We start from the raw sequence: 24,930 nt of genomic DNA on the forward strand, positions 1-24,930 counted from the left end.
CACCGCAACTACCTATCCACTGCCCGCAATCTCCATCAGATATGAATCTTTCGGGACTCGTTTAAGCTTAAATCACATGAAACGTTAAATGCAATCCGTTCTCGAGTCACCCGCCGCCGCTCCTAGAATGGACGACATCGTTTTTGCCAACCTGGACCGCTGGTACGTAGCCCTCGTATCTCAAAAGCCCCAGTTCCCGCGATGCCTATGGCTGACGCGCCTCATACCCTTCCAGTCCAGCATATTCCGTAAGTTTGTCTTTCACCTTTTCCCTCTTGCTCTTCCGCCCTCCCCCCCCTTCTCTCCTGTTCCAGTCTCCCCCCGCAACTCGTCGACCCAGCCATGACCGAAAACAAAACATAGTCCTTCTTCGGCGCAATGGGCTGCATCGCAGCAATAATCTTCACCGTCCTGGGCTCCTCCTACGGCACCGCAAAATCCTCCTCGGCAATCTTCTCCGCCGGCGTCCTCCGCCCCGACCGCCTCATGCAAAACACCCTCTGCGCCATCATGGCCCAGATCCTCTCCATCTACGGCCTCGTCGCCGCCGTCATCATCGCAAACCGCCTCGTCGAGAAGCAGGCCCTCCACACCAGTTTTCTCCAGCTCGCGGCCGGCATCAGCGTCGGGCTGTGCGGCCTCGCGGCCGGGTTCGCCATTGGGATTGTTGGTGACGCGGGAGGTAGGTTAATTAGGAAGACAACCCCCCTTTACCCCTCCACCCCTCTTCCTCCCCCTTTTTTCCCCCTTCAGCTGTAATGCCCTCTGCTCCATCCGATGGCGTAAAAAAAAGGGAATCAAGGAACAGCACAATTTCGCTGACAATTCCTTCATAGTCAGAGCCACGAACCAGCAACCCCGTCTATACACCGGCATGGTCCTGATCCTCATCTTCGCCGAGGTTCTTGGCCTCTACGGCCTCATCGTCTCCATCCTCCTGCTTTCAACCTCACAAACAAACGTCACCGATTGCTCAATCTCTTGAGAACTTGCCCCTCTCCATCATAGATCAAATCTGTTTTGAAGCCGTGACACCATGTCAAACCGAGATAGTGGACAGTACAACACTTGATCAATATTTAAAGACTTAATCTAAATACTTCTTGAATTGAAACGCCGGGTATTGCAGCCATTAAATACGCTTGCTCATGCAAGGGTTTTTTTGTCATGTACAAAGATGGAGAGACTGTGCGTCTAACCAGGCCCACCCTTTAAATCCTCCATTCATTGAGGTTGTCCTGTGGCGTCACAAATGGCTCATTAATCCTCTTGATGGCGAATTCGCTACAAAGAATACTTTATCTCATGTTAGCATCAATTTTCACGCGAGGACAAGGTCGACTTACCATGCCGATGCCACCAAGGAATCCAACTCCGTGATCATAGCCTCCCTCTTGGCTCCATTCACCAGACCCTTGCTAATCTGCACCTGGAGCTCACGGATCCTCTTGCTCGTGCCTACCCCAGCTTGCTCCAGCACCCTCTTCCCCAGACAATCCGAGTGGAAAGAGTGCTGGCAGGGGAAGACAAAGAATTGTCTGCTCAGCAGCGGCAGCCCGCAGACGTAGCACTTCTCTCCGGGCTCGACTATAGCATAACGGTGATCCAGAGCGGCAATGTCCACTTTGATATTCGTCGCCGTTTGCGACGACTCGTCCATCTCCTTCTTCAGGGAGTCAATGTTGCGCCCGTAGTCCTCCAGAGCAGTGCAAATCTCCTCCTTGAAATCGTCAATGACCACAAAATCCGGGAAGAAGGGTATCAGATCCTCAATCTTCAGCAGGTCGCATCGTTTCAAAAAGTCAATGGCTGTTTTGATCCCGTTTGACTGGGAAATAACCCTGCGGGCAACTGCAAGCCAGAGCTTCTTCCGCAGAGGGGGGTTGGACATTGGCCGATCAGCAATCACAGACGCCAACTCAACCTCATTGTGTGAAAGCGCCAGGTCAACAGCTTGAAGATACTGGCCCATGCTGGTGTAGATGTGGACGCAAGAGAGCGTCCGATGGTGCTGAATGCATAGTCGAAGGGCAAAATCGGGGTCATAGTTTGGCTCTTCTCCCTGTGATTCTAGGTACGACAGCAAGCCAGCTTCGTCTTTGGAGGTCTGGGCGTATATCGAAACAAGGGTATTGTGTACGGCCGAGTCCTTGAAATTGAGTTGGTTGATGACATACTGCAGGTATCGGACGGCCTGGTTCTGCTGGGGGGTTCCCTCAAAGTTGCGATTGTACTCCAGCAGCGCGGGAATCAGCTTGCGAGGCTTCAAGTCGGAATGACGCATGAGAATTTCAACCAGGTCCGAAGCAACGTGCGTCATAAGCACAGTACTGTACCGGTAGAAAACCTCTGGGTCCGTTTGCTTCTTCAGTACCGTCAGTACCTCCGGCCACCTTTCGCGCTGGACCCAGTACGACAGGACGTAGTTGTAGTCATTGACGGCGTTGGCAAAGTGCAACAGCTCTTGTTCCCGCCCGTGGCTGCTTATCACGTCGTATACCGTCCGCCGGTCGAGATCGGACTTGTACTTGTTGACAAACTCCCGAAACTCGCCCTGAACTGCCTGTAGCTGTTCCCTGGACTGTGCCGGGTTGAGGCCGTCCGCTAACTCGGCTTGCGTGATGATGGTGTCGTCCAGCGAGTTGAGCCTCGCCATGAATATCTCCACCAGCCAACTTGCAATCATGATTCTTTGCATGACGGCCGCCTTCTTCGACGTACCCAGCTTGGCCAATAGGTATTTTCTCAGAGCGTCAGGCTCGTTGTAATCGATAAAGGTAAGGGCCACCTCTTCAAATGCCTTATTGCTACGTCCGTACGCCGAGGCTGCCTCCATGTACTGCCGCTTGGCCACGAGATGGTCACCGTATGACGTTGCCACCGTTTCCCTTTGTGCGGGCGTCTTCGCATGCTGCAATGCAGAGTCAAACTGTTGCAGCTTCAGCATGATTTGCCAAATATTGCGGTCTTCGTCTCTGACCACGACCTCAAAAATTTCTTGAGCGGTGAACATCCAAAACGTGTTCTTTTGCAGATCCACAGACAAGCTCACGGCCTTTTGCCCTGGATCCAGAACGATTTGGTCGTAGACCACCTCCCCAGTCAGACGATTCGTGGCAACCACGCGGCCACCAATTAGGCTGACAATGTGCCACTGGGTCAGAGCAATCGCCTCGACATAGTCCGCCGTAGCCTTCCGCTTGCCCGGTCCGTCAGACGAAGAAATCTTGTCGCGGGGAAGCATGCTCGACTCGTTAAAGATCTTTTTGCCTTCGGCACTTGAGGCAAGCTGCCCATGGAAGATGCCCTGCGCAGACAGCCACGCATAGGCTCGTTCGTGCGACTCGTCCTCGTACGGGTTCTGGTCGGGAGGATCCGGCGAGACGACCAAAGCGGACGTCGCGGCAGCAGAGGAGCGCGACAGCTCATGGATGGTCGGCTGTTCCGACTCAAACAGCCTCGTGTAGACCGAGCCTCCGCTGTCGTGTCCACTGCCAACCTTGCCAGCCAGGTGAAATAGACGGCTCTGCGTCGCAATCATGACCCGTCGCGTGTCCGGCCGTTTCGGTAAGGTGTCTGCCCATAGTCCCGTAATCGGTCCATCGGGGAGCTTGTGCAGGTTTTTGAGCTTGATGTCCTTTTTGTAGAACTCCGAGGTCGTCTCAATAGAGGCCTCGTAGATGTTGCCGTCGGCGGCTCCGAGCAGAATCTCGCGGGTCGACGCCGTAGGCAGCGAGGGGTTCCAGGCAACGCTCTCAATGGAGACGCCTCGCAGGCGGGCCAGGGCTCGGGGGTGTTTGTGTTGAGAATGGAGGTAGTAGTTCTCGCCGAGCGCCGTGCAGACGAGTAGGTGGGAAGCGGTCGGGTCGAGAAACATGCGGCGGATGACGCCAATTTCTGCCGGTTTCTTGGGAAGGTCAATGTCTGTGATGGCCCAGAATTAGCATCGGCTATTCACAAGCACGCCAGCAAGCACCACTGTAGAAGTCATCCGTCTGTCGACTGTCACGCACCGTCAATGTCCTCGGGCCTATTCAGATCGATGCGCAAAATGCGGCCGTTGGACAACGCCAAAACGAGAACATTGTTCGCGACCTGGGCGGCGACAAAGTCGGCAGCGATGGAGAACTGCAGCTGGACTCGCTCGACGATGAACATGGGTAGCGCGGTGTCGTCCAGGTCCAGCACCCCGTTGCCGGCGGCGAAGCCGTCGGTGGGGTTCAAAGCCATGATTTAAGTGCTAGGTCGAGGTCATGCGGGCATCGTCGCTGGAGATCGAGGTTCCGTTTCGGGGCGTCGGTGAGGGCGCCAGCTGCCGTTGCGCAAAGTGAACGGCTCGTCAGAGGCTGGTCGTGCTGATGGTTGTCTGGTTGCTGTTGGCATGGAGGACGGATGACATAGGCAGGGAGCTCGGTCGGCCCCCCACAGCAAACTGGGAGCGGAGCTACAGAGGTACGTACTTTTGAAGCAATGAGCTCAGAGGTAGGTACCTGATTGAGGTAAGGTGGCTCAGCACCTTTCTAGTACCTAATCTTCATCACTCTGGGGTTTTCTTTCAGTTCGACACCTATGTAGCACCAAATGGGGATCTTCTTCTGATTTCATATTTCTTTCAATCGCCTTGCTTAATCTGCCTAGCTAGGACATCTCTTGACGCCTCTGACCTGCGCGATTGTGCACCTCGAGCACTCCTCGAACCCATCCGCCATTTTGATACAGAGTATCCTCAGATGATCGCTTTAAAGCCAAGCTTATATTTCGACCTCGTCCGGTCCCATAGAATGTAATACGTGAGGGCTATGCAAGTTGAGATCGCTTTAAATATGACCGGCAAACCTATGCCGGTGTGAAACGCGATATATGCAGTGAACAATGAAGATAAAATCGTTGCTCTAGTCAGCCCGGGCTGTTCATCACCCGGATAGAGCAAAATTACTGCACCACCTCCCAAGAGGCAGGCTGTTTATGAGACTCAAGCCGCCGCCTCGATTGCAGAATCGTGAGCGTCTTCATCGCCACGGTGTCTGCTGTGATTATCCTCTTTTGCGGTATCGTCCGTCTCATCCGCATCCTCGTTAAAAATCGGGTAGACCCTCGGCGGCGTGACCGCAGTCGTCGGCTTTCTTCCGACCAACACGCGGGCCTTGACGATAAGACCATGCGACTTGACCGGATCTCTCGCTAGGCGAGCCATCTCCCTGGCGACATTATGGCACGCCGTCTTGACGTGATCCGGTTCCCACCCCATGTACTTGGTGAGCGGCCGCAGGCACTCCGCCTCCAGGCCGTCGATGCAGGCAATCAGCCACAGCTTGCCCTCGCTCGACTCGAGATTAATAGGTATAGTATGCTCCGTCAGCCTGATATCCGTGAATCCGGCGTCCGTCAATAACTTCGGGTTCATGTGAGCGACGCCCCTCGCTCGCCCGGCCTTGACGCCCGCCTGCGTAAGGTCTCTCGACAGCTCGTGGATCTCAGAGGTGGGCGGGAACTCTGAGAGGAATTTCTTGAACCCCTGTTGGTCGTCCCAGTCCAATAGCTCGATCCAGCCGCCGGGCCGAATGACCTTGAAGGCCTCCTTATAGATGAAGCTCCAATCCAGGAACGCTCCCATCATGTGGCGGAAGTGCACCAAGTCGAACGAGTTGAGCTCGCGTTCCCATTCCAGCTCAGCGTCGTCGACTTCGAAGAAGCAGTTCATCGGTATTGACGTGGGCGCTATGGCGGAAATGTCGGTGCCAATGACCTCGCAGTTGGGAAGTTCGTCCGCCATGCCTATCGCCCATTCGCCAATGCCCGTGCCGACGTCTAAAATCCTCTGCGGGTTCTCCATCGGTACCGTGCTCAGCTTGCCGTCGAAAACGTGGAGGTAGACTCTGTGGATTAAGCTCATGCGGCACATTTCCCACTCATCGTTTGGTAGGTGGTAGTGGGATCCGCAATACCGACGACCGTTTTCCCATTGATAATCCAGCTCTCGTTCCATGAAAGATCGCGTTGACGACCTGCATCAACCTCCCAGTCAGCCAACGTCAAGCTCGCCGCCACCCAGCGCGCTCAGCGAAGTGCAAAGAAGGATTAAAAAAGAAAAAAAAAACTGCAACACTCACATGTCTTGGTGATTCGGCGACGTCATATAGGGCATCTCCGTCCGATGCGACTCGCTCGGTCGAGGGTAATGGCTGGGCGCGAAAACGGAGAAATTATCGTCGTCGTCGACCTCCATCCCTTCCTCCTCTTGCGAATTCCACTCCTCGTCGGCCTCCAGACCGCCCTGCGAGCCCTCCTCGGTGCTGCCCATGACGCTCGTCATCTCGGTGGCGGCGCTCTCGCTCTCGCCGCGCAAGCCGCTCGACAGGCCGTCGCTCGAATAAGATGCGAGGTCGTCGGTGGTGGACATGCTGGACGAGGCGCCCTGCGCGGGGTCTGGTCGTGTGCTGGTACCCTTACGCTTCTTGGTGCGCCGCTTCCTGGCCATGGGCGGCGTGCGGCCGAGACCCGTCCCGATCGTCTGTGCCACCCGGGGTCTGTTCGAAGGTCCTTATCGCGGTCTTCCTGTTCCCTGTCGGCGGCCCTGGAACGTCATGCCATGACCCGCGACGGGATGCCGAGGAGAGGGAACTTTTTGGCGGGAGTGAGTAGAGAGAGAAGGGTCGTCTACCGTCGATGTGGTTTTCCTAGTAAAGGGGGCGGGTGGGTTCGCGGAAACCCCAAGACGGAAAAAGAGGGCTGGCAATTTTGGTGCCAAATCCGGATGCTAATTGTCGTTCGCCCGATCGGTGGTCGCGATTGCTCAGACAGATAGATGGTGGATAGTGATATCCTTGGTGCAGACGAATCGAAGCCAAGGGACGGAGAGGAACAAAAGAGAAAAGATGACTTTAAGACCGAGTGCGGTAAAACGGGAGGAGGCATGAAAGAAGGGGTCTCTGAAGGGCACCACGAGAGAGTGACGGTTGGGGGGGAAGACGTTTTGAGGATAATCAGGCGACGACGTGACTTGCCAGTCGGGTAGGATTGGCACTGAAGAGGAATGGCTGCTCCGGGGGAGACGTCCTAGTGCGGTGTCTGTGGCCAGTGCATAGTCTAATCCTGTGCAAGAATCCTGACAGGTGCCGGGATTGGGACGTGGGAACCTCGCAAATACGCTGGCGATGGACTCCGAAGACGAGGGGTGTTGAGTGGGGACGGATGGGGCAAACGTTCAAGGGTCGTTTGGCTTCTCTCCCTGACAACTGGCACTTTGGCTGTCTCTTCTGGCTTGCTTCTTTGTTGGAGGTGTTGCAGAAGGGACAGCTGCAGAGACCATGGGAGGAGATCTTTACTCTACCAATATACTGCTAAACCAACCTACTACGAATAGTACCAAACCTTGTTCCAAGATTCCGACTGGCCGAGAGGACTAATACAATTGGCCCCAAGGCGACCCGAGCTGGAATTTCTTAGTTGCGGGAGAGGACGACGGCCATGTCGTTAAAACGGCGTCCTAGTGGAGGTGGTGGGGGCTCCAGGTATGGTTTCTTCCCTTGCGTCTGGACGTCCCGTCTGCTCCAATTCTAGTATGCTTCTATGCTGTGAGAGAAACATCTCATTCGTACATCCAGAGCCACCGAGCTCTCTGCATTGGCACGCTGTATATGCAAGGTCAGTGTGCTGCATCAGGGGGAATTACGTTGTGGTCGCCGCAAAGAAGCACTAGGGCACTTGACACGGCTGCCATCCACACCATACCAAACGAGATTTCTTCAACAGGGCTGCTGCATTTGACAGCGGATTGTGATAGCCCTCTATCCTCTTCTTCTTCTTCTTCTTCTTCATCGCGTCGTCCGGGATGAAGTCTAGAAGGGAAGGCTAAATCAATTCTCTACCATGAGCATGGCCCAGGAACCGCCGGGGGCAATCAATGTACAAGACCTTACTTCGTAGATAGAGGCTGCCCTGCTGCAGGCAAGCTGCAACATCCCCCACCGTCTCTTCATCATCTTCATGCATGAAACGAATTGGATGCCCCTCGTCATCGGCGCCCAGCCGTTGGTGAATATGGCGCACACTCTGCCAACTCTCTGCACACACTTTTTTGGGTCCTTTTCCCCCTTGAGGCTTCCGCTTGCGATACTTTCCCAACGGGATGGGACAGGATGGGCCAGAAAAAAACCCACGCACAGGCGGCCCAAGGACGAGGGACACACGCCCCGCCGTTGGAACCTTGGCTTGCTTTGGGTTCCAGTCCTGCAAAGGAGACCCCACCGAACCGCAACCGCGCCTCGGGGGGTCGAGGAGGGGTCGGAGGGGGGGCTCTGTCACTCTGGTTGGCCCGGGTCTCGGGGATGGCTGTGTCCGGGTGTGGATCTTTCGTCCCGGGTCCCCCGCCCACAACTACACTTACACTAAGGTACCTTACCCAGAAGCACGTCCAAGGGGGAGGGGAGGAGCGGGGGCCAAGGATTACGAACAGCAGGTCCCAGCAATCTAACCAGTAAACCCTTTCATCCGGTCCAAATCTACACGCAGAATAAGGGGGCCATGGGGGGGAAAGAGTTGGAGAAGAAGAAGGGCAACTTTTCCTGTCTTCAATACTTGATGACGTCCACTGCTAGCTCTTGTCGACCAGCCACATCGGGGTTCCAATTGCACCATTAGATGGGCATCAACTTCCATCGGCAAGATTGAAGAAGCTGTATCCGTACAAAGGTGGAGGAATTGTAGACGGGACACGAGACCGATGCCATTGCTCGTGCGATTTCAACAGGCACCGGTGGCGGCAGCAGCAGCAGCAGCAGCGGCAGTAAAGGCACTAGAGGGGAGCAGCGTTACCAATCTTGCCAATCTAGGTAGGTCACATACATCTAATAGGGCAGGTAGTGTAGGTATAGAAAAACAAACAGCAAGTTCCTCCGCCTCCGAGAAGTCCGATGCCGACCAACGCAGTTGAGACCGGGGGGTGGGAGGGGCGACCATCTCGAACCATTCGCGCGGCGCCTTTCCCCCAGGAAAAGGAAAAGAAGGAGGGGAGAGCGGAGTATTCGTACCGTCCGAATGGGTCGAGACCTTTCCCTTCGTCTCTCTATTAGTCCAGAGATACACCAGGAGAGGGGACACTAAAGAGAAGAAGAAAAAAAGAATACAGAAGGGGCAGCAAGAAGGAAATGAAAGAAACACATGCACGGAATACAGAAAGAGGGGTGATCGAACGAGGGGTGGTCGGCCCATCAGCTGGTTGGGTAAAACAAAGCAATCAATGAACCTAGCAGCTGCTACTGCATCTACTACATGTATGAAAACGTGATCCAGCCCCTTCGTCGGAATCACGAAAAAAGCAATTTAAAACCAGGTTACCAAAGTTTCCGTCTGGCACAGCTCATGAGCCCATCTTTTCGTTCCAAATGCGCATGAACCAACCCTCCTCCAGATTCAAGCACATAGTGACCGGCTTCCACCATCATACTGACAGGTTTAATCCAATCTTTTCTCCATGTAAAGATGCAGAATCAGAGAGACAAGCTGATCGATATTGTTGTTGTGCCAATGCTATTCAGTTTCCCCTCTTTGCCTCCTTAAACTCCCAGTTCCAAAGCGGTATCAATCCGAATATATAGACGGTTCACTCACCAGCGTTGGCCAACTACCATATCGGGCATGAACATTTAATCAAAATCACGACGCAAACAATGCAAACGGACCTCAAATGATGACTTGACTTTTGAACAAGCTTTGATTGCCGACCATATGTTCTCTATGATGAACCGCCATACTGTGCCCTTTACGCCCCCATCCGGAGCCAGAAATGTTCTGCAAACTTGCCAAGCTCTTGGCCATACGCCAGCCGTGTTGCACGCCAAAGGATTTACATCGTTACAATTTGGGGCACCCTTTCGTGTCCCTTTGCCCATTTTCATGTCCTCGTCCACCACGCCACTCACTACATGACCCTCTATGCTCTAACAGAGTGGCCATTTGTGCCGTTAACGCCATCAATGACCTTTCTCTTCTTCGACTCGGGGGTGGGCGGCGAGTCGGCCACGGGCTCCTGGTCCGCAGACACATCCAGGCCCTGAACAACAGGGAAAGGCGTCAGAACAGAGGTGATGTCACCCCACCACTCCTCGCCGAACTGACGATACCAGTTGACGGTGATCCGCAGACCATCAGCAAAGCTTGTCTTTTGGTCCCATCCGAGCTGGCGCAACTTGGTGCCGTCAACGGCGTAGCGGTGATCGTTGAAAGGACGGTCGTGTGTGTACTTAACCCACTTCTTGAACTCGTCCGTTGTAGAGAAAGGGATGTTCATCTCCTTCAAGAGATGGCTGCAGAGGTCAATGTTGGAAATCTCATCGTAGGATCCAACATTGTAAATCTGGCCCATCTGACCCTTGTGGAGGATAGTGTCAAAGGCATCGGCCGCATCACCGGCAAACAGGTAGCGACGAGTGGGGCTTCCATCGCCGTGGAGTACGACGGGCTGGCCTCTGTTCAGCAAACAACTGAACTTGGGAATGATTTCTGATTCGGTTAGCAAAGATCTAGCAGAATTTCCATCTTGACGTACTCTCAGGGAACTGGTGCGGCCCGTAAACATTGTTACTGCGCACGATAATAACGGGGAGCTTGAAGCTCTTCTGATACGACTGTACGAGCATCTCGGCTGCAGCCTTGCTGGCGGCATAAGGGTTCGTGGGTGCAAGGATGCTGGTCTCAAGGAGGTCGTCGTCATCATCGTTCACCTCACCGTAGACCTCATCGGTGGAAATGTGAATAAAGCGCTTTATGTGGACGCTCTTGGCACTCTCAAGCAGAACGTGGGTGCCGTAAACATTGGTGTGAGTGAATCCATAAGAGTTGCCGAAACTCAAATCGACGTGTGACTGAGCGGCAAAGTGGAAGACGGTGTCAATGTTGTACCGCTTTAGGCAGTTGACGACTTCTGTGGGGTTGGTGATGTCGCCGTGGACAAATGTGAAGTTTGCCTTCTCGTTCAGAACACGAGTGTTATTGAGTGACGAGCAGTAGTCGAGCTTGTCAAACGAGATGATGTTGTAGGCGTCCGGGTAAGTGAGAGTAAGATGGCGGACGAGCCAGCATGCACTGAAGTATTCGTCAATTTACGGCCCAATAGTGCCAAGACTGCGACTTACATGAAGCCTGCGCCGCCGGTGATCATGATGTTCTTCACATCGGGCAGAGGCTCAAACTTGGTAGTACCCTTGAGTAAAGGCGCCTCCTTCCATACTCCTCCATCCTGGAAGAACTTGCCGTGACCATTGCTATAGGCTTGGGTGAAGGTTAGCCATTGGCAGTGATTGATAAGGGTTGATAAGGACGACATTGAACATACTGCTTGGCGCCCGGTTCTGGCCGTTGAGTTGAGTCATTTCGACGGTGGGCACGATATCTCTGCTAAATTGCCTGTCTTTGGTTGTGTGTGCGTGAGAGGTTGAGGAAAGTCGAGCGGGCTGGTCGGTGTCGGGAGCTCAAAGAGAGTTTAAAGTTCGGGTCCGATTGCGAGTCAGGATTGTGCGAGGTTGAAGTACAAGTAGGGAAAGCAAGCTGCGCTTTCAAGGGAGGGAGAGTATGTGGCCCTAAAAGTGAGTTTAGCTGGATGCCCACACGCAAGACACGCTCATATCAGGCAATTAATCTTACCTCAAATATGGGATATCCCTATCACGTCTAAATCGAGGCCATTGGCGATCTGTGCCCTGTCTGTCTCACTCACACCACCCCGAGTCGCGCGCACTGAGGTAAGGGAGGCCGACGTGGTCCACGGTGGTGGAAGGATGCTTCGTTGGAGCCAGGCTGAGCTCAGCGAATCAGTCGTATTGAGCGCAAAAGAGTGGCAGTAGGAGGAGTCGTGGCAGGAGCGAGTGGCAGGGACGGCCGCGACAGGTATGAGGGGAAATTCAAGGAGGGTTTGGCCGAGGGTTTTGTGGTTAGTCGCTTGCCGTCTCACGAGATGCAGTAGCTGAAATGAGCAAGTGGCACGGAGGTCGGAAGGGCGAGACTGGATACCTGCCACCTTTAAAAAGTCTGTGGCAGAGTGACAGCTAAAGTTCAGATAGCTTCGGCAAGGTGCATATGGAACCGTCGTAGGCGTTCAAATGAGATGGTGTGCGCAGGCTGTAAGAGGCATCCCAAGTTGAGGCGGTCGGTGGACAGCAGATCAGCAAGGGCCGAGGTGATTGGCGTAAGCTCGATTGGGGAACGGGCATAGACGACCAGGTACAGGGCGGGTAGCTCCAGGATAGAATCAAGTACCGGTCCGAGCTGCGGCGAGTACTCGGCAACGGGTCTCTTGACATTCGTCCGTCTCTAATTCAAGGAGAAAAAGAGAGAAAGAGAGAAGGAGAGAGAGGCAACGGGAGTAAGGTGCTTGGACAATGTATAGAGTACCGCGGGACACGTAGATCGGCCGGCCAGGTTCAGGTTCTTTCTCAGTTTCGTTAGCAGGCGTGGAAGTGGCTTCCTTGCGATTACGACTGCGGCCACGGTCGCGGCTCCAATTGACTGCAGGTGCTTGGCCGATGCTTTTGGGACAATCTCATGGATGACGATCTAGCCCGGTGTGGGAGAAGGTGGATGATGGGATGGCTGCTGCAGCCATCAAAGCAAAAGCTGCAACTGGAGGGAAGGAGCAACTTACCCGCAAGTAAATACCAGTCAAATACAGTGCAAGTGCGATAGGGATGGGGGCGCAACTCAGGTAGGTACGGATAGAGAGTGTGAGAGAGGTGGATGGTGGATGGTGGGGGTGGGCACTGAGAGGGCCTTGACCGGGAAGCAACGTCCTGAAACATGACGGCTGCCTGTGTTTCCAAAGTATCTGTACTTTGCGTCCGTACTCTTACTACGGATACTCTCGACTCCTCAACTCTCTGCCACTACTGTTGCCACTACTACCATTGCAGTAGCCAGCTACCCATGCGAGCAGGTAGGTATATGTGCTTGCTTTTTCTTCGGGCATCTTGATAATGAGTGCGAACCGGAGACTCTCCAAGGGAACCCTGGCACGGCATCAAGGCACAGGCTGCGATTACGACGGCCCTCCCGATGTGACCCCCTCGCGATGTCCCAAAATAAAACCATCTCCAGCAGCATGCATACGGCACAGATCTATCTGCAGTTCACAACCGCTCGGCTCTAGAACGCCTATATTTGGTTGAGGTATTTTAAGATGACGGACCGGACGAACTTCGATACCGCTGGCCAAATTTGAATTCCCATGGAGATAGATGCCTTACTTAAGGCACTCGTTGTATTGATGGATCATGTGATGATGAGGCATCGAGGACCAATTGGCGAAGAGTTGGGCTACCGAGGTACGTACTCGCTTTCTGGCGCCTCCCTCCTCAAGGATACTTCATCGGTACCCAGACCCTTACCCTGTTTGCTTCCCTTCGCAATTCTTTCCCTCCAGTTCCTTACCCGTCCAGAGCCGCCCTTTTCGTGAGATGCCATGCAGCAGCTTGACAGATGCAACCCCAATCTAAACGAGACTTCCCAATGGAATGGGGACCCTTCTTTCCGCGCAAGCTAATGAAATCTAGGGAGAGCGACTACGTACGTCCAAGACACCGCTTTCGACGGGTATCATGGCGGCACGGCCGACCACGAGGCGTCGACACTGAATAGTTCGCCTACTAGCCATAGATAGCCCAGTGGCCTGAGATATTTGGTCTCAGCTGGCTTCTCATCCGTGGGACATTCCACCAACGCCTTCAGATCGGCCGCTAGTTCTTTTCCAGCCATTGTCTGACCATGCGCTGTTCTTGCTTCTGCGCCCAGAGGGATATGGCTCGCGACCAATCTCTTCATCACTTTCTTGGCCTCCTTGCCTCCGTGACACGTTTGGCCCTTTTGTTCATTAGGGAGCGGGATGGATAAAAAGGCGAAGAAAAGGAAGAATGTCAAGGGGCCAAAGAGCACTGGAATGCCCAACATGCTCCTGTTCAGGATAGAATGATTTCGCGTCTTTTGCAACCCTCGCCCCCAACACACTCCTTGGTTCCGTCCGTCACACCGCCAAGACTTAGATGCACCTTTCTAGTCCATCGAGCTCCGTCTCCGGCCATACATACCCGCTGGAGCGTCGAACTAGCCCGCGGGTAAACATGACAGGAAGAAACATGCTCGTGAACCGGCCCGCGACGGACGCCACAGATGCAGTCATCAATGCTGTAAACATGCAATACGAGCCACTCCAGGGCCGACGTTCACGGAAACAATGACGAATGTGTCTCCGGCTCAGGATACTCCATTGGCTGACGACGCTGGCGACAGCGGAGCGTGCTAGGCCGGCCTCTTCCACTCGCCCGGCTCACGTGGAGCCGGGGCGCCGTCGAGGCTGGGGAGGCCGGGCGCGCGCGTCCCTGGTGGCTTGCAATGGACCCTGTGGGGGACACTCACGCAAGAATGCGGTGCTCATCCATCCTCCCCTCATGCCACGTAATGACCAAGGCACCGCACCGTAGACCACACAGCGTGACAGCCTCGTGGTCTGTCTGGGGAATGCTGAAACGCTTGGGGGATGAGTTATCGAAGGGACGAGACTGGCACGGAGCGAATGGTTCCCAGATTCCACACAGCCACTAGCATGTTCATCGCGAGGGATGTTAAGCCAGATAATCCGACGACCGATGGCCCCCAAGTCTAGCAAGCGGGCCTACGCCGTACCATAGCAACTAATTTTGGCGCCCAAAAGGGAGCCGGCATGACCATCGAATCCCCGTTCCTCCCGGCTGTGTGGGCTTGCATGCTTGCGTCTTCAGATGAGATTGGCGCAGGGGCATTGACGATCATGGATCAGGACGATGGACGGCATTTCCAGCAACAGATGCCAGACACTGTGCGCTACTGCCCAGTCAAAACATATGACTTGCTCTTCGCTCGTTTCAACACCCCCATGTCCTAGACATTTGAGAGTCTCGTCAACGGTTGGCCGTGGCAGACTTCGCGGGAAACAGTGGAGCAAGTCGACAGACGATAGGAAGAAGATGCCGTTCCGGATGAGATGCAGCGCGTTTTTTTGCTGTTCATGCTGAAGGGCTGTTGGAATGAGCCGCGACAGCGGCCAAGACACGGTGCATTCCTTCAGATGTCTCGAGACATTGGCCACAAGGAGCGAGGCTGGAAGCAGGCGAGGGACACTAATGTCTCAGGGAGCAAACCTTACAATTTGAGCATTGATTGTTCAGTCAAACTTTATCCGCGAGAATGACTGACAGCTGGACATTTGGTGAAGCCGCTGGATGGGGACGACGCCGAAGGACCCGAGAAAACCGGCGCAACCAGAGAAACGGCGCCGAGTGTCCCTCAAGAGCAGCCGCCATCCCAGGTGCAGTAGCTCCATCGAAACCCTCTCTGTGTCAAGGCCGCGTCCCACGGTCCACAGAGTGACGCGTGTGCGAATAGGATCGGATCACTGAAGGTTCACGCTGGGATGCCGGCGAGAGCGAGAGTGCAGACAATTAGACAAAGTTGGGGCGGCTGTCGGAGAGAGTTGGGCGCACATCGGGCTTTCCGTTGGTGGTCAAGCTACTTACGGAGGATGGCTGGTCGAGCTGCTTGACTTAACACCTCGAAGCGGACGACGAGGCTGCGTTCGTCCCTGCTCGAAGCATCGGCAGCAAATGGCAGAGAGTAATTGCTGTAGGGGAGTCCGCACCGGCCAGCAACAAGTGAGGTCTTATGTGTCCGTACTCATGTGTCCCACGCCCTACGTCAATAGCCATGGCGACGGGACGGTGACTTGTCCGTCTGGAGCGAAGCTAACCTCGAGGTCGAATGCGCTGCATACGGGACTTGGTGGCAGACTCTGTGGTGTTGCAGAGATGTGACGGGTACGACAGGTGAACAGAGACTTGCAGATTTTCGAGTCGGCTTGGGCGGGGCTGGAGCTTACGAAGGGTTAGTGGCTTGGCGCCAACCTTCCCGTCGCGATGCGGGCCACAGCATGTGCCTTATGAAAACACAGTGTGCGCTACAAGACTCTGTTTTGGGAAGAGAAGGAAGCCACGGTGGCTGACGAGGGCGAGACAGGCGGAGAGAGAGAAACTGCAGAAAAGAAAGGCGGACGCCAGCAGCCAGCAGCCAAAAGTTAGCAGTTAGCAGTCGGCAGTCGGCAGTCAGCTTCCGTCCAGTTCAAGAAACTCGTGGGCTTGCGTCCGGTTGGATTGGTGGCTCTCGATGCAGCCATCTCGATCTGAAGGTGCTATTTTGTGCGTTCGTGTGCTTTGTACGGAGTACAGTGAGGACTCAAACATATGAATACATCCGCATTTCCCTAATCTCCCGCATTTTCACCACCTCACTTCCGCCAGCCACAGAACTAGCAAACTTTTGATTTGCATAATAAAAGTAAATTTAGAAGAGAGCTCTGGGTTTGAATGTTAACCCTCTATTTGATGAACTTCTGGTTGTAGGAAGTAAAATAGATGTAAGGGGGAAGACGCGTTGGGACGCGGGTTTGGGTGGGTGTATTCAGGTCTTTGAGTTCCCACTGTAAGCGCATTCAAGAGCTTGTGTCCGCAATCAATGCCCCCCAAACCCGAGTCCAGGGAAATGGACCACTGTCCAGACGGCTTGTAGCCTTGTACCGTGCGTTCCCCTCAGGGAAGACATCGCGGCGGCTGCGGGGGCCAGCGCAGGGTCTGGCCTTGTCTCGTTGTCCAGATGGGATGGCTGGCTACTTTATGGTCCACGCCGCCGGATCGAGGGGCAACATGGCCATCGCTGAGCTGGTTCTCATTGTTTTGCTTGAGCCTGCGCGCCATACGTTCAAGGTAGTGTTCTTGCAATGCGGCCCCATCAGCGCGCGCGAGTCTGTGTGGATGAGTGATGGAGTAAGGGTGACAGAGTGTGTGATGGACGTGAATCTGAGGTGCGAGCTGGTCAAGCCACGAATCGCACGTCGCAAGTCCCGGTACGGGGTCGTGGGGCCCGCACCCTCCCCTGCCCTTTCCCTACGTCTCCGGTCCGGTCTCCCTCCTTCCTTCTCATCCCTCACCCCTGCTCTCTGCTTTCAGCCCGGGGTAGATGTTGGTCACTGCCTAGTACTATTAGTAGCTTCGACTAGGTAGGGAACCTCGCATTTCAATACCACCACCACCGAGACCCCCGCCAACTTTTTCCCTGACGCAAAGAGAAAGAAGCACGTCGGGTCTGACAGACTGCAAGAACGCCTTGGGACACCGCCGCCTCGAACCTTCCCATACGGATTTCTTTATATTTGCACCCGCCTACTCCCTTTCCCTTCAATTCCGCGATTGTTCGTCGGAATTCAACCAGACGAGGCGTCTCCCTTCAAAGCATTCCAACGAACCGACCACCGACTCCCTTGGTGTACGACCCTCCTTCCCATGGTACACTGAAAAAGGAACCAAAGTCCTCACCCGGCGACGATCCCAGTTCATCAGCGCCGCCCTCGCCTGAAATTACGCACCTTCGCCGTCACCCGCTTTTCTTTGCTCACCCTCACAGTCGCGCACTTGAATTCCACTCACGGAAACCTTTTCTGCTTTTCTTCTCCTTCCATATCGACGAAACATTTACCCCGTCTTCTCACATCGTCGCCCAGAATGTCTGACGACCACCGCACCGAGCGAGCGGGCTCTTTCGCCTCATCCTCCACCGACGCCGCAACTCTCCACGAGCTGACCAAGTTGGATCCGATGGAGGATAGCGTCCATAACCTCAAGTCGCAAGACGATGAGGAGGTGGGCACCCAGGAGGATGAGAAGCTCCTGCCAAAGGCGAATGAGAAGGAGGAACCCCAGAAGTCCAGTCTGACTTCAGCCATCGTCTGGATGACCGTCAACACCTTGGCGACGATTGGAATCGTAAGTCTCCCATCACAGCCTTTGGTACTCTTGAAAGAGGGGGAAAAAACAAAACAACACATACTAACCATACCTGTCCTCAGGTCTTCACAAACAAAGCCATCTTCTCCGATCCCCAGTGGAAGCTCTGCCAGCTCACATTCGCGAGTTTCCACTTTCTAGTGACCTTTGGCACGCTGTTCGTCCTCTCACGCCCTACTTTTGCGTACTTCACCCCGCGCCGCGCCGCCATTAGGGACTTGCTGCCGTTGTCTGTGGCCATGTGCCTCAACGTCATCTTGCCGAACCTCTCGCTGGCCTTTTCTTCGGTGACATTCTATCAGATTGCCCGGATCCTGCTGACGCCGACCGTCGCGCTCATGAACTATGTGCTCTATAAGGCGACACTGCCCAGGAATGCGATATTGGCGCTTATTCCGGCATGCTTCGGAGTCGGCATGGTTTCTTACTACGACTCCCTGCCTACCAAGGACGACAAGGTCAAGACGACTTCCACCTTGGGTGTCTTCTTCGCCTTTTCTGGCATTTTCGCTTCGTCTCTCTACACTGTCTGGATCGCCAGCTACCACCGTAAGCTGCAGATGTCCAGCATGCAGCTTTTGTACAACCAGGCCCCCATCGCCTCCTTCATGCTCCTCTACATCATCCCCTTTGTCGATACTTTCCCCGACTGGGTCAACGTCCCTGGCAACCGCTGGATCATGATTGGAATGGTTTGCTCTCCCTGTTGGTAATTTTTTTTGGTCCACTTGCTGATTATGGATAAACAGTCTGGCGCTTTCGCCTCGCTCATTAACATTTCTCAATTCTTCATCATCGCCCAGACCGGTCCGGTGTCGAGCACCGTTGTCGGCCATCTCAAGACTTGCACCATTGTTGCCCTTGGCTGGATGGTTTCAGGCAGAGCCATTGGCGACAAGTCTGTTCTTGGTGTCTTTGTCGCCATTGGTGGCATCATTGCGTGAGTTGTGAATTGAGCACTCGGCATGTGAACACTCTGCTAACAATCGGCCTAGCTACTCCGTCGTCATGCTTCAACACCAGCGCAACCAGCGCAAGTAGGACACCAGCATTTCAGCGGTGGCTTTTTGTTGACTTCATAACAACTCAGAAACGGTTTCTTTTTTTGGCAGCATGGGGATCATGGGGATCAGGATGGCGTTGAGCAAAATGAGACCGTCAGAATTAGACAGGGTCTATTTGGGATGATACCTCTTTACATGAACCCAAACCTATCATGGCTCGGCGTCTGGGGAACAAATCACTCGAATTAGTAGCAAGGGAAAATTCAAGAAATTTTCGTTTCCCATCCAGTGCCAGACGCACCTCGTTTCCCCTTTTTCTATTGTGATAACGCGAAACGGCATTTCTATAACCCAATTTACCTTTATTTTGGTCGAGCCAAATAATAACGCCATACGTGGGTACTTCCTGGCCAACAACACAATGCATCACTGCCTCTGACACACCGCTTCCTCAATCTCGACATTCGCGGCCACGGTGAGCAGAATGGGGAGGGGGGGGGGGGGGTTTCACACCTGGAATCGCCTGCCCTTCCCCCTCTTGCCCTCCCCCCCCCGCCGCGCACACCCCCCCCCCCCCCCCCCCCCCCCCCGCCCCCCCCCGGGGGGGGGGGGGGGGGGGGGGGGGGGGGGGTTTACAACTGGAATCGCTTCCGGTCCTTCTCCATCTTGGCCTTCCACTCCCACGGCTGCGAATCCTCGCCCTCGCTGCCCGCCCTGCCGATACCCTTGTCGACCCGTCTCAGCTTAGCCGTGAACCGCGGACCAACCTCCTGCAGGCCGACGCGGATGCCCTCGACACCCTTCATCTCGGACCCCTCTGCCGTGGTGATATTCTTCTCCGTCTCGCGCTTCTCGCGGAAGACGTAGCGGTGGCGCCGGAAGAAGAGGTAGTCGCGCTGGTTGTGCACCGTCAGGACCTGGCGGCCCTCGAGCTCGGGCTGCGGGGGGAAGAGGCGCTGGAAGAGGGCGGCCGTGAGCATGCCCAGCGGGGTCTTGAAGTTGTTGAGGAGGAGCTCCGGGTAGTGGTTCGTCGGGTTGCCGTGGCCGGGCAGCTTCTTGCCTTCCATGAAGTTTGTAATCGTAAAGGAAAAGGTCGGACCGGCGGGGAGGTGGACGATGGACATGCCCGTCAGCTTCTTCTGGTCCTCCTTGAGCAGGACGACGGCGGTGTAGTCGCGGTTGGCGGCGAATTTAGAGATCTCGCGGAGGGAGTACTTGTGACCGTAGCGGTGGGCGGAGCGGGGCACGTAGGTTGAGTTGGGGAAGACGGTGCGGAAGATGTCGGCCTCGTGGTGCAGCGTCGAGTTGAGCGAGGTGGTGATGAGGATCTTGGGCGGCGGGGGCGCGTCTTCGGTGAAGAGGCTCGGGAACTTGAGGGCGAGGGAGGACGGTGTGAGGTCGAGGTTTGTCGACGTCGTCGACGGCGCGGCGGAGGAGTCCCGCTTCGCGCGGCGCTTCTCCTCGCGCCGCCTCTCTCTCTCCGCCTTTTTCTCCTCGGCCGCCTCGTCGTCCGAGTCCAGCATACTATCATTATCGCTATCGTCTTCGTCTCGTTCACCATCCTCGTCGTCGAGCTCCTGTTCCAGCGCCGCGTTCTCCTCCTCTTCTATCCTTCTCTTCTTGAGCTTCTCGACGTCTACCACGTTGCCCAGGCTGTCATCGTCGACATCGTCCCAGATGCGCTTGCTGTCGAGCGTCTTGGGCTTGTTCTTTGCAAGGCGCGCGGCGCGGAGCTCGGGGTCCTTGTCCTCCTCCTTCTTGCGGCGGAAGCGCATCTCACGCTGGGCCTTGTCCTTGTCCTTCTTCTGCAGGACGTACATCTCCTTGCGCTTGAGCTTGTTGGACGTTTTGTTCGTCAGCGAAGCCCCCATGGCCTTGCCCGGCTTGGAGAAGCCCATCTTGGAGAGATTGACTTTTTTGTTTCGCTTCGATCGCTGATTGTGGCTTTCTCCGTTGAGTCCGTAATGAATTGAACGGTGAAATGATCTCGTCGTCAAAGATTTCGGGGTAGTTCGAGTTGGGTATCTGTCGCAAAGAAATGATGCTATACAAGTTCGTCGTTTACCAGCAGAAAAAAAGGTAGAATGGCTCTGTGAAAATCAGCTTTGGAGAAATTTTGGCGGGGCACCGACCAATCCCTGCAGCAGATGCATTTCAGATGGATCCCGACGTTCGACTTGCGGGGGCGCCAGGGATTGTCGTCCTCAACCACTGTTGGTTAGTCGGCGAATTCAATGATCCGTGGTTCCACATCATTGACCAAAAAACTTTCCCATCCCCACCCCACCGCCTGGTGCCCTGCCGGTCTGCGGCTGCGGGACAGAGGGGTCCGTCCGGTGCCTGGCCTGGCGCGGATCTTAACGACGGGGCCACCGACAGACCACCTCGGGATACCTGGAATTGGAGGATAGAACTTTTTTTTTGTCCACCTAACTCGCCTGCGAGGGGTGTGATAACGAAGGGGCAGACGAAGATTGACATCGACCACCACGCTCACTCACACACAAACCACCCCCTCCATAGCCCGCACTCTGCACTCTGCACGCACTCTGTTCCGGGCGTTTTTCAATTGAGCCTGCCTTCCAGGTTAGCCGTCGATAGGTATTCCTCTAGCTACAGCAGGGCACTCAGAGAGGTACAGGGAGCTGCAGCAGTGACTCCGTTCCCCCCCCAGATGACTCACGCTCTCTAAACAACCCCACCAAACGATCGAGCAGATGAAGCCCTTTCGCTTTGTTGCATACCAGTCACCTTCAATTCGTTCCACAGCTAGCTTCTGTGCAGTTCGGCCGGTAGCTTTTTTCCACTGCCACCGCCGTTACCCCTCCCCCTCCTTGCTTTCCTCCCGCTCCCACTACCCAAACTCCTCCCACCACCGCACCCTCACCACCACCCGTCACGTCTCCCGGGCACAAGTCCTCGTACCCTCGAAAAAGAACAAGCCCTCGTCCGCCGCCGCGTCCTCCAAGATGACGACCACCGCGACGACCCTCAAGGGTCAGCCTCTCGACAGGCAGACCCTCGACGCCATGCTGCGTCGACGTCTCTTCTTCACCCCGGCCTTTGAGATCTACGGCGGCGTCGCTGGCCTCTTCGACTACGGCCCCCCGGGTTGCGCCTTGCAGGCCAACATCGTCGAGACATGGCGCAAGCACTTTATCCTCGAGGAGGACATGCTCGAGATCGACACCACCGTTCTGACCCCGCACGAGGTCCTCAAGACCTCTGGCCATGTTGACAAGTTCGCCGACTGGATGTGCAAGGACCCCAAGAACGGCGATATCCTGCGCGCCGACCACTTCGTCGAGGACGTTCTCGAAGCCCGCCTCAAGGGTGACAAGGAGGCCCGCGGCCAAAAGGTTGAGGAGGACGACGACCCCAAGAAGAAGAAGAAGAGAAAGACAAAGACCGAGGCCGTCAAGCTCGACGACGCCGTCGTCCAGGAGTACGAGGAGATCTTGGCCAAGATCGACAACTACAACGGCGAGGAGCTCGGTGAGCTCATCAAGAAGTACGACCTCAGAAACCCCAATACTGGCATCCAGCCCTCGCCCCCCGTCGCCTTCAACCTCATGTTCCAGACCGCCATCGGCCCCAGCAGCAACCTTCCCGGTTACCTGCGCCCCGAGACCGCCCAGGGCCAATTCCTCAACTTTGCCAAGCTCCTCGACTTCAACATGCAGCAGATGCCCTTCGCCTCGGCCTCCATCGGCAAGTCCTACAGAAACGAAATCTCCCCGCGCGCCGGTCTCCTGAGAGTGCGCGAGTTCCTCATGGCCGAGATCGAGCACTTTGTCGACCCCGAGGGCGGCAAGAAGCACATTCGCTTCCCCGAAATCGACACCGTCGAGCTCACCCTTCTGGACCGCCACACCCAGCTGGCTGGCAAGACCGCGGTCAAGAAGATGACCATTGGCGACGCCGTGAGCAACAAGGTAGTCGACAACGAGACCCTCGGCTACTTCCTCGCCCGCATTCACCTCTTCCTGCAAAAGATTGGTGTCGACATGACCAAGGTCCGCTTCCGCCAGCACATGGAGAACGAGATGGCCCACTACGCCGCCGACTGCTGGGACGCCGAGCTCCTCACCTCCTCCGGCTGGATCGAGTGCGTTGGCTGCGCTGACCGTAGCGCTTACGACCTTTCCGTCCACGCCAAGAAGACTGGCGCCCCCCTCGTCGTGCGCGAGCGCCTGGACGAACCCCTCATCTTCGAGGAGTGGCAGGTTGAGATTGACAAGAAGAAGTTTGGTCCCCAATTCAAGAAAGACGGCAAGACCGTCGAGGCCGCCCTCGAGGGAACCACCCAGGAGCAGCGCGAGAAGCTCGCCAAGCAGCTCACCGACAGCGGCGAGCTGGAGCTTGAGGTTGCCGGCGTCGGCAACGGCACGGTCAAGGTCAGCAAGGACCTTGTCAAGATTGAGTTCAGAAAGCGTGTCGAGAACACCAGGGAGTTCACCCCCAACGTCATCGAGCCTTCCTTTGGTATCGGCCGTATTCTGTACTCTTTAATTGAGCACGTCTACTGGAACCGCGCCACCGAGGATGGTGGTGACGAGGCCCGTGGAGTAAGTGACCATCAATCAACTGTGTTGAGAGATAATAACAACAAGGCAAATTGCTAATCAAACGAACCCAGGTCCTCTCCTTCCCTCCAACAGTCGCCCCTACAAAGGTCCTGATTGTGCCCCTGTCGGCCAACAAGCAGTTCCAGCCCTTTGTCAGCAAGATCTCGCAGAAGCTGCGCAAGTTCGGCATCTCGGCTCGCGTGGACTCGTCTTCCGCCACCATCGGCAAGCGTTACAGCCGCAACGACGAGCTCGGCACGCCGCTGGGCATCACCATTGACTTCCAGACCGTCCAGGACAGCACCATCACGCTCAGAGACCGTGACTCGACCAAGCAGGTCCGCGCCGACGAGGACACCATCGTCGCGGCGATCCAGAGCCTTGTTACGGGCGCCAAGGAGTGGAAAGACATTGCGGCTGAGCTTCCTGCGTTTGAGGGCCAAGAGGTTGATGTTGCCGTCCGGTAGAGGCAGCAAGAAGAAGAATTTCATATGGATACCATGTTTTTTTGTCATAATGGGCTTCTCTGTAGTATACCTACAGATACAGATGGAGAGACAGAGAGGGAGGGGGGGGAGACGCGGTGAAAAGTCTGTAAAAGGAAGAAAAAGTCGCCAATGTGCGGCATCTGTAGACAATCTCAATTGAGCCCTGTGCATTTGATCATTCCTCTCACGTCGTCAATGCGTTCATCATACGTTACAGTGTGAGATATTGGGAGATGTTTGAAGCCCTTCATGTCCCCGTCGCATCTTGTTATCTAGGTCGGGTTTTAAGATGTGATGGAGTGTGAAAAGTATTGGTAGATCGGTGTACACACACCGCCTTTCAGCGTCGAGAAGGTTCCTTTGCCAGCAAGAGAGATGGAGGCTTTGTGTTGGCCAGCTAGCAACCAGGTCCTCGGGGTTATATGTCGTGTGATGATGATGGGAGATGTTGCCACTTTTTAAACTACAAGTTGCTAGCAAGGTAGGCGAAAGCATAAGCCTCTAATTTGTACAAGGGAAAAGGATGGAGATGAGACTCTCGACCGTCACCCCTGCCCTTTGAGAATCATCATTGCCGCCATACTTTTACCTTTGTATTTCCACCCGTCGTCTGGCTGGATTAGGGATACTTGTCTCCGGATCATTGGGTCTCTAGATGGCAACCAAACACAGAGACTGAGGCGTAATTGTTCATGCAAAGGGGCTACTTTCAGAGGTTAGAGCCTAAGTCCCCCTCCCCTTCCTATTGTATGCCACGCTACTATTATGTAGAGACTCTACCCAGGATGGGTCGGGTTAGGAGATTTTTTGGGTCGTGTGAACAGGCACGTGACGGGTGAGAGGCAGACGGGGCCCGGGTTTCCGTAAGTGGATCCTCCGGACCAGAGAGGTGACCACCGGGTGTACGAGGGCCGTAACGGCGGCAGTGGCACTTTTGCCTGTTCAAGTTTTTTCTCGCAACGTAGATCTGTAGGACGTTTCCCTCCACCACGTCCCAACGAATAAATCGCATGGCACC

General features: G+C 55.2%; 7 protein-coding genes across 7 annotated transcripts; 3 read left to right on the plus strand and 4 right to left on the minus strand.

Moving 5' to 3' along the window:
• Window positions 1-378: 378 nt before the first annotated feature.
• On the plus strand, window positions 379-985 carry CORC01_09185 (V-type ATPase; the record flags this gene model as incomplete). Its single annotated transcript, XM_022620814.1, has 2 exons — window positions 379-682; window positions 837-985. The coding sequence occupies 2 exons, from the start codon at window positions 379-381 to the stop codon at window positions 983-985; spliced, it is 453 nt and encodes a 150-aa protein (XP_022472614.1).
• A 226-nt stretch (window positions 986-1,211) lies between these two features.
• Window positions 1,212-4,230, minus strand: CORC01_09186 (Pep3/Vps18/deep orange family protein; the record flags this gene model as incomplete). Its single annotated transcript, XM_022620815.1, has 3 exons — window positions 1,212-1,296; window positions 1,347-3,924; window positions 4,014-4,230. The coding sequence occupies 3 exons, from the start codon at window positions 4,228-4,230 to the stop codon at window positions 1,212-1,214; spliced, it is 2,880 nt and encodes a 959-aa protein (XP_022472615.1).
• Window positions 4,231-4,972: 742 nt separating this feature from the next.
• Window positions 4,973-6,478, minus strand: CORC01_09187 (methyltransferase; the record flags this gene model as incomplete). The annotated part of the gene is made up of 2 exons (XM_022620816.1): window positions 4,973-6,005; window positions 6,111-6,478. 2 exons carry the CDS (start codon window positions 6,476-6,478, stop codon window positions 4,973-4,975), a joined length of 1,401 nt encoding a protein of 466 aa, XP_022472616.1.
• Window positions 6,479-9,931: 3,453 nt separating this feature from the next.
• On the minus strand, window positions 9,932-11,369 carry CORC01_09188 (dTDP-glucose 4,6-dehydratase; the record flags this gene model as incomplete). Its single annotated transcript, XM_022620817.1, has 4 exons — window positions 9,932-10,500; window positions 10,547-11,082; window positions 11,133-11,268; window positions 11,333-11,369. 4 exons carry the CDS (start codon window positions 11,367-11,369, stop codon window positions 9,932-9,934), a joined length of 1,278 nt encoding a protein of 425 aa, XP_022472617.1.
• Window positions 11,370-17,570: 6,201 nt separating this feature from the next.
• CORC01_09189 (triose-phosphate transporter) lies at window positions 17,571-18,893 on the plus strand (the record flags this gene model as incomplete). The annotated part of the gene is made up of 4 exons (XM_022620818.1): window positions 17,571-17,831; window positions 17,915-18,544; window positions 18,602-18,792; window positions 18,848-18,893. 4 exons carry the CDS (start codon window positions 17,571-17,573, stop codon window positions 18,891-18,893), a joined length of 1,128 nt encoding a protein of 375 aa, XP_022472618.1.
• A 595-nt stretch (window positions 18,894-19,488) lies between these two features.
• On the minus strand, window positions 19,489-20,754 carry CORC01_09190 (brix domain-containing protein; the record flags this gene model as incomplete). Its single annotated transcript, XM_022620819.1, has 1 exon — window positions 19,489-20,754. One exon carries the CDS (start codon window positions 20,752-20,754, stop codon window positions 19,489-19,491), a length of 1,266 nt encoding a protein of 421 aa, XP_022472619.1.
• Window positions 20,755-21,573: 819 nt separating this feature from the next.
• On the plus strand, window positions 21,574-23,891 carry CORC01_09191 (glycyl-tRNA synthetase; the record flags this gene model as incomplete). Its single annotated transcript, XM_022620820.1, has 2 exons — window positions 21,574-23,424; window positions 23,496-23,891. 2 exons carry the CDS (start codon window positions 21,574-21,576, stop codon window positions 23,889-23,891), a joined length of 2,247 nt encoding a protein of 748 aa, XP_022472620.1.
• Between the last annotated feature and the right edge of the window lie 1,039 nt (window positions 23,892-24,930).

Source organism: Colletotrichum orchidophilum (genome assembly GCF_001831195.1).
Source record: "Colletotrichum orchidophilum strain IMI 309357 chromosome Unknown Scaffold_82.1, whole genome shotgun sequence".
Classification (NCBI taxonomy): Eukaryota; Fungi; Ascomycota; class Sordariomycetes; order Glomerellales; family Glomerellaceae; genus Colletotrichum; species Colletotrichum orchidophilum.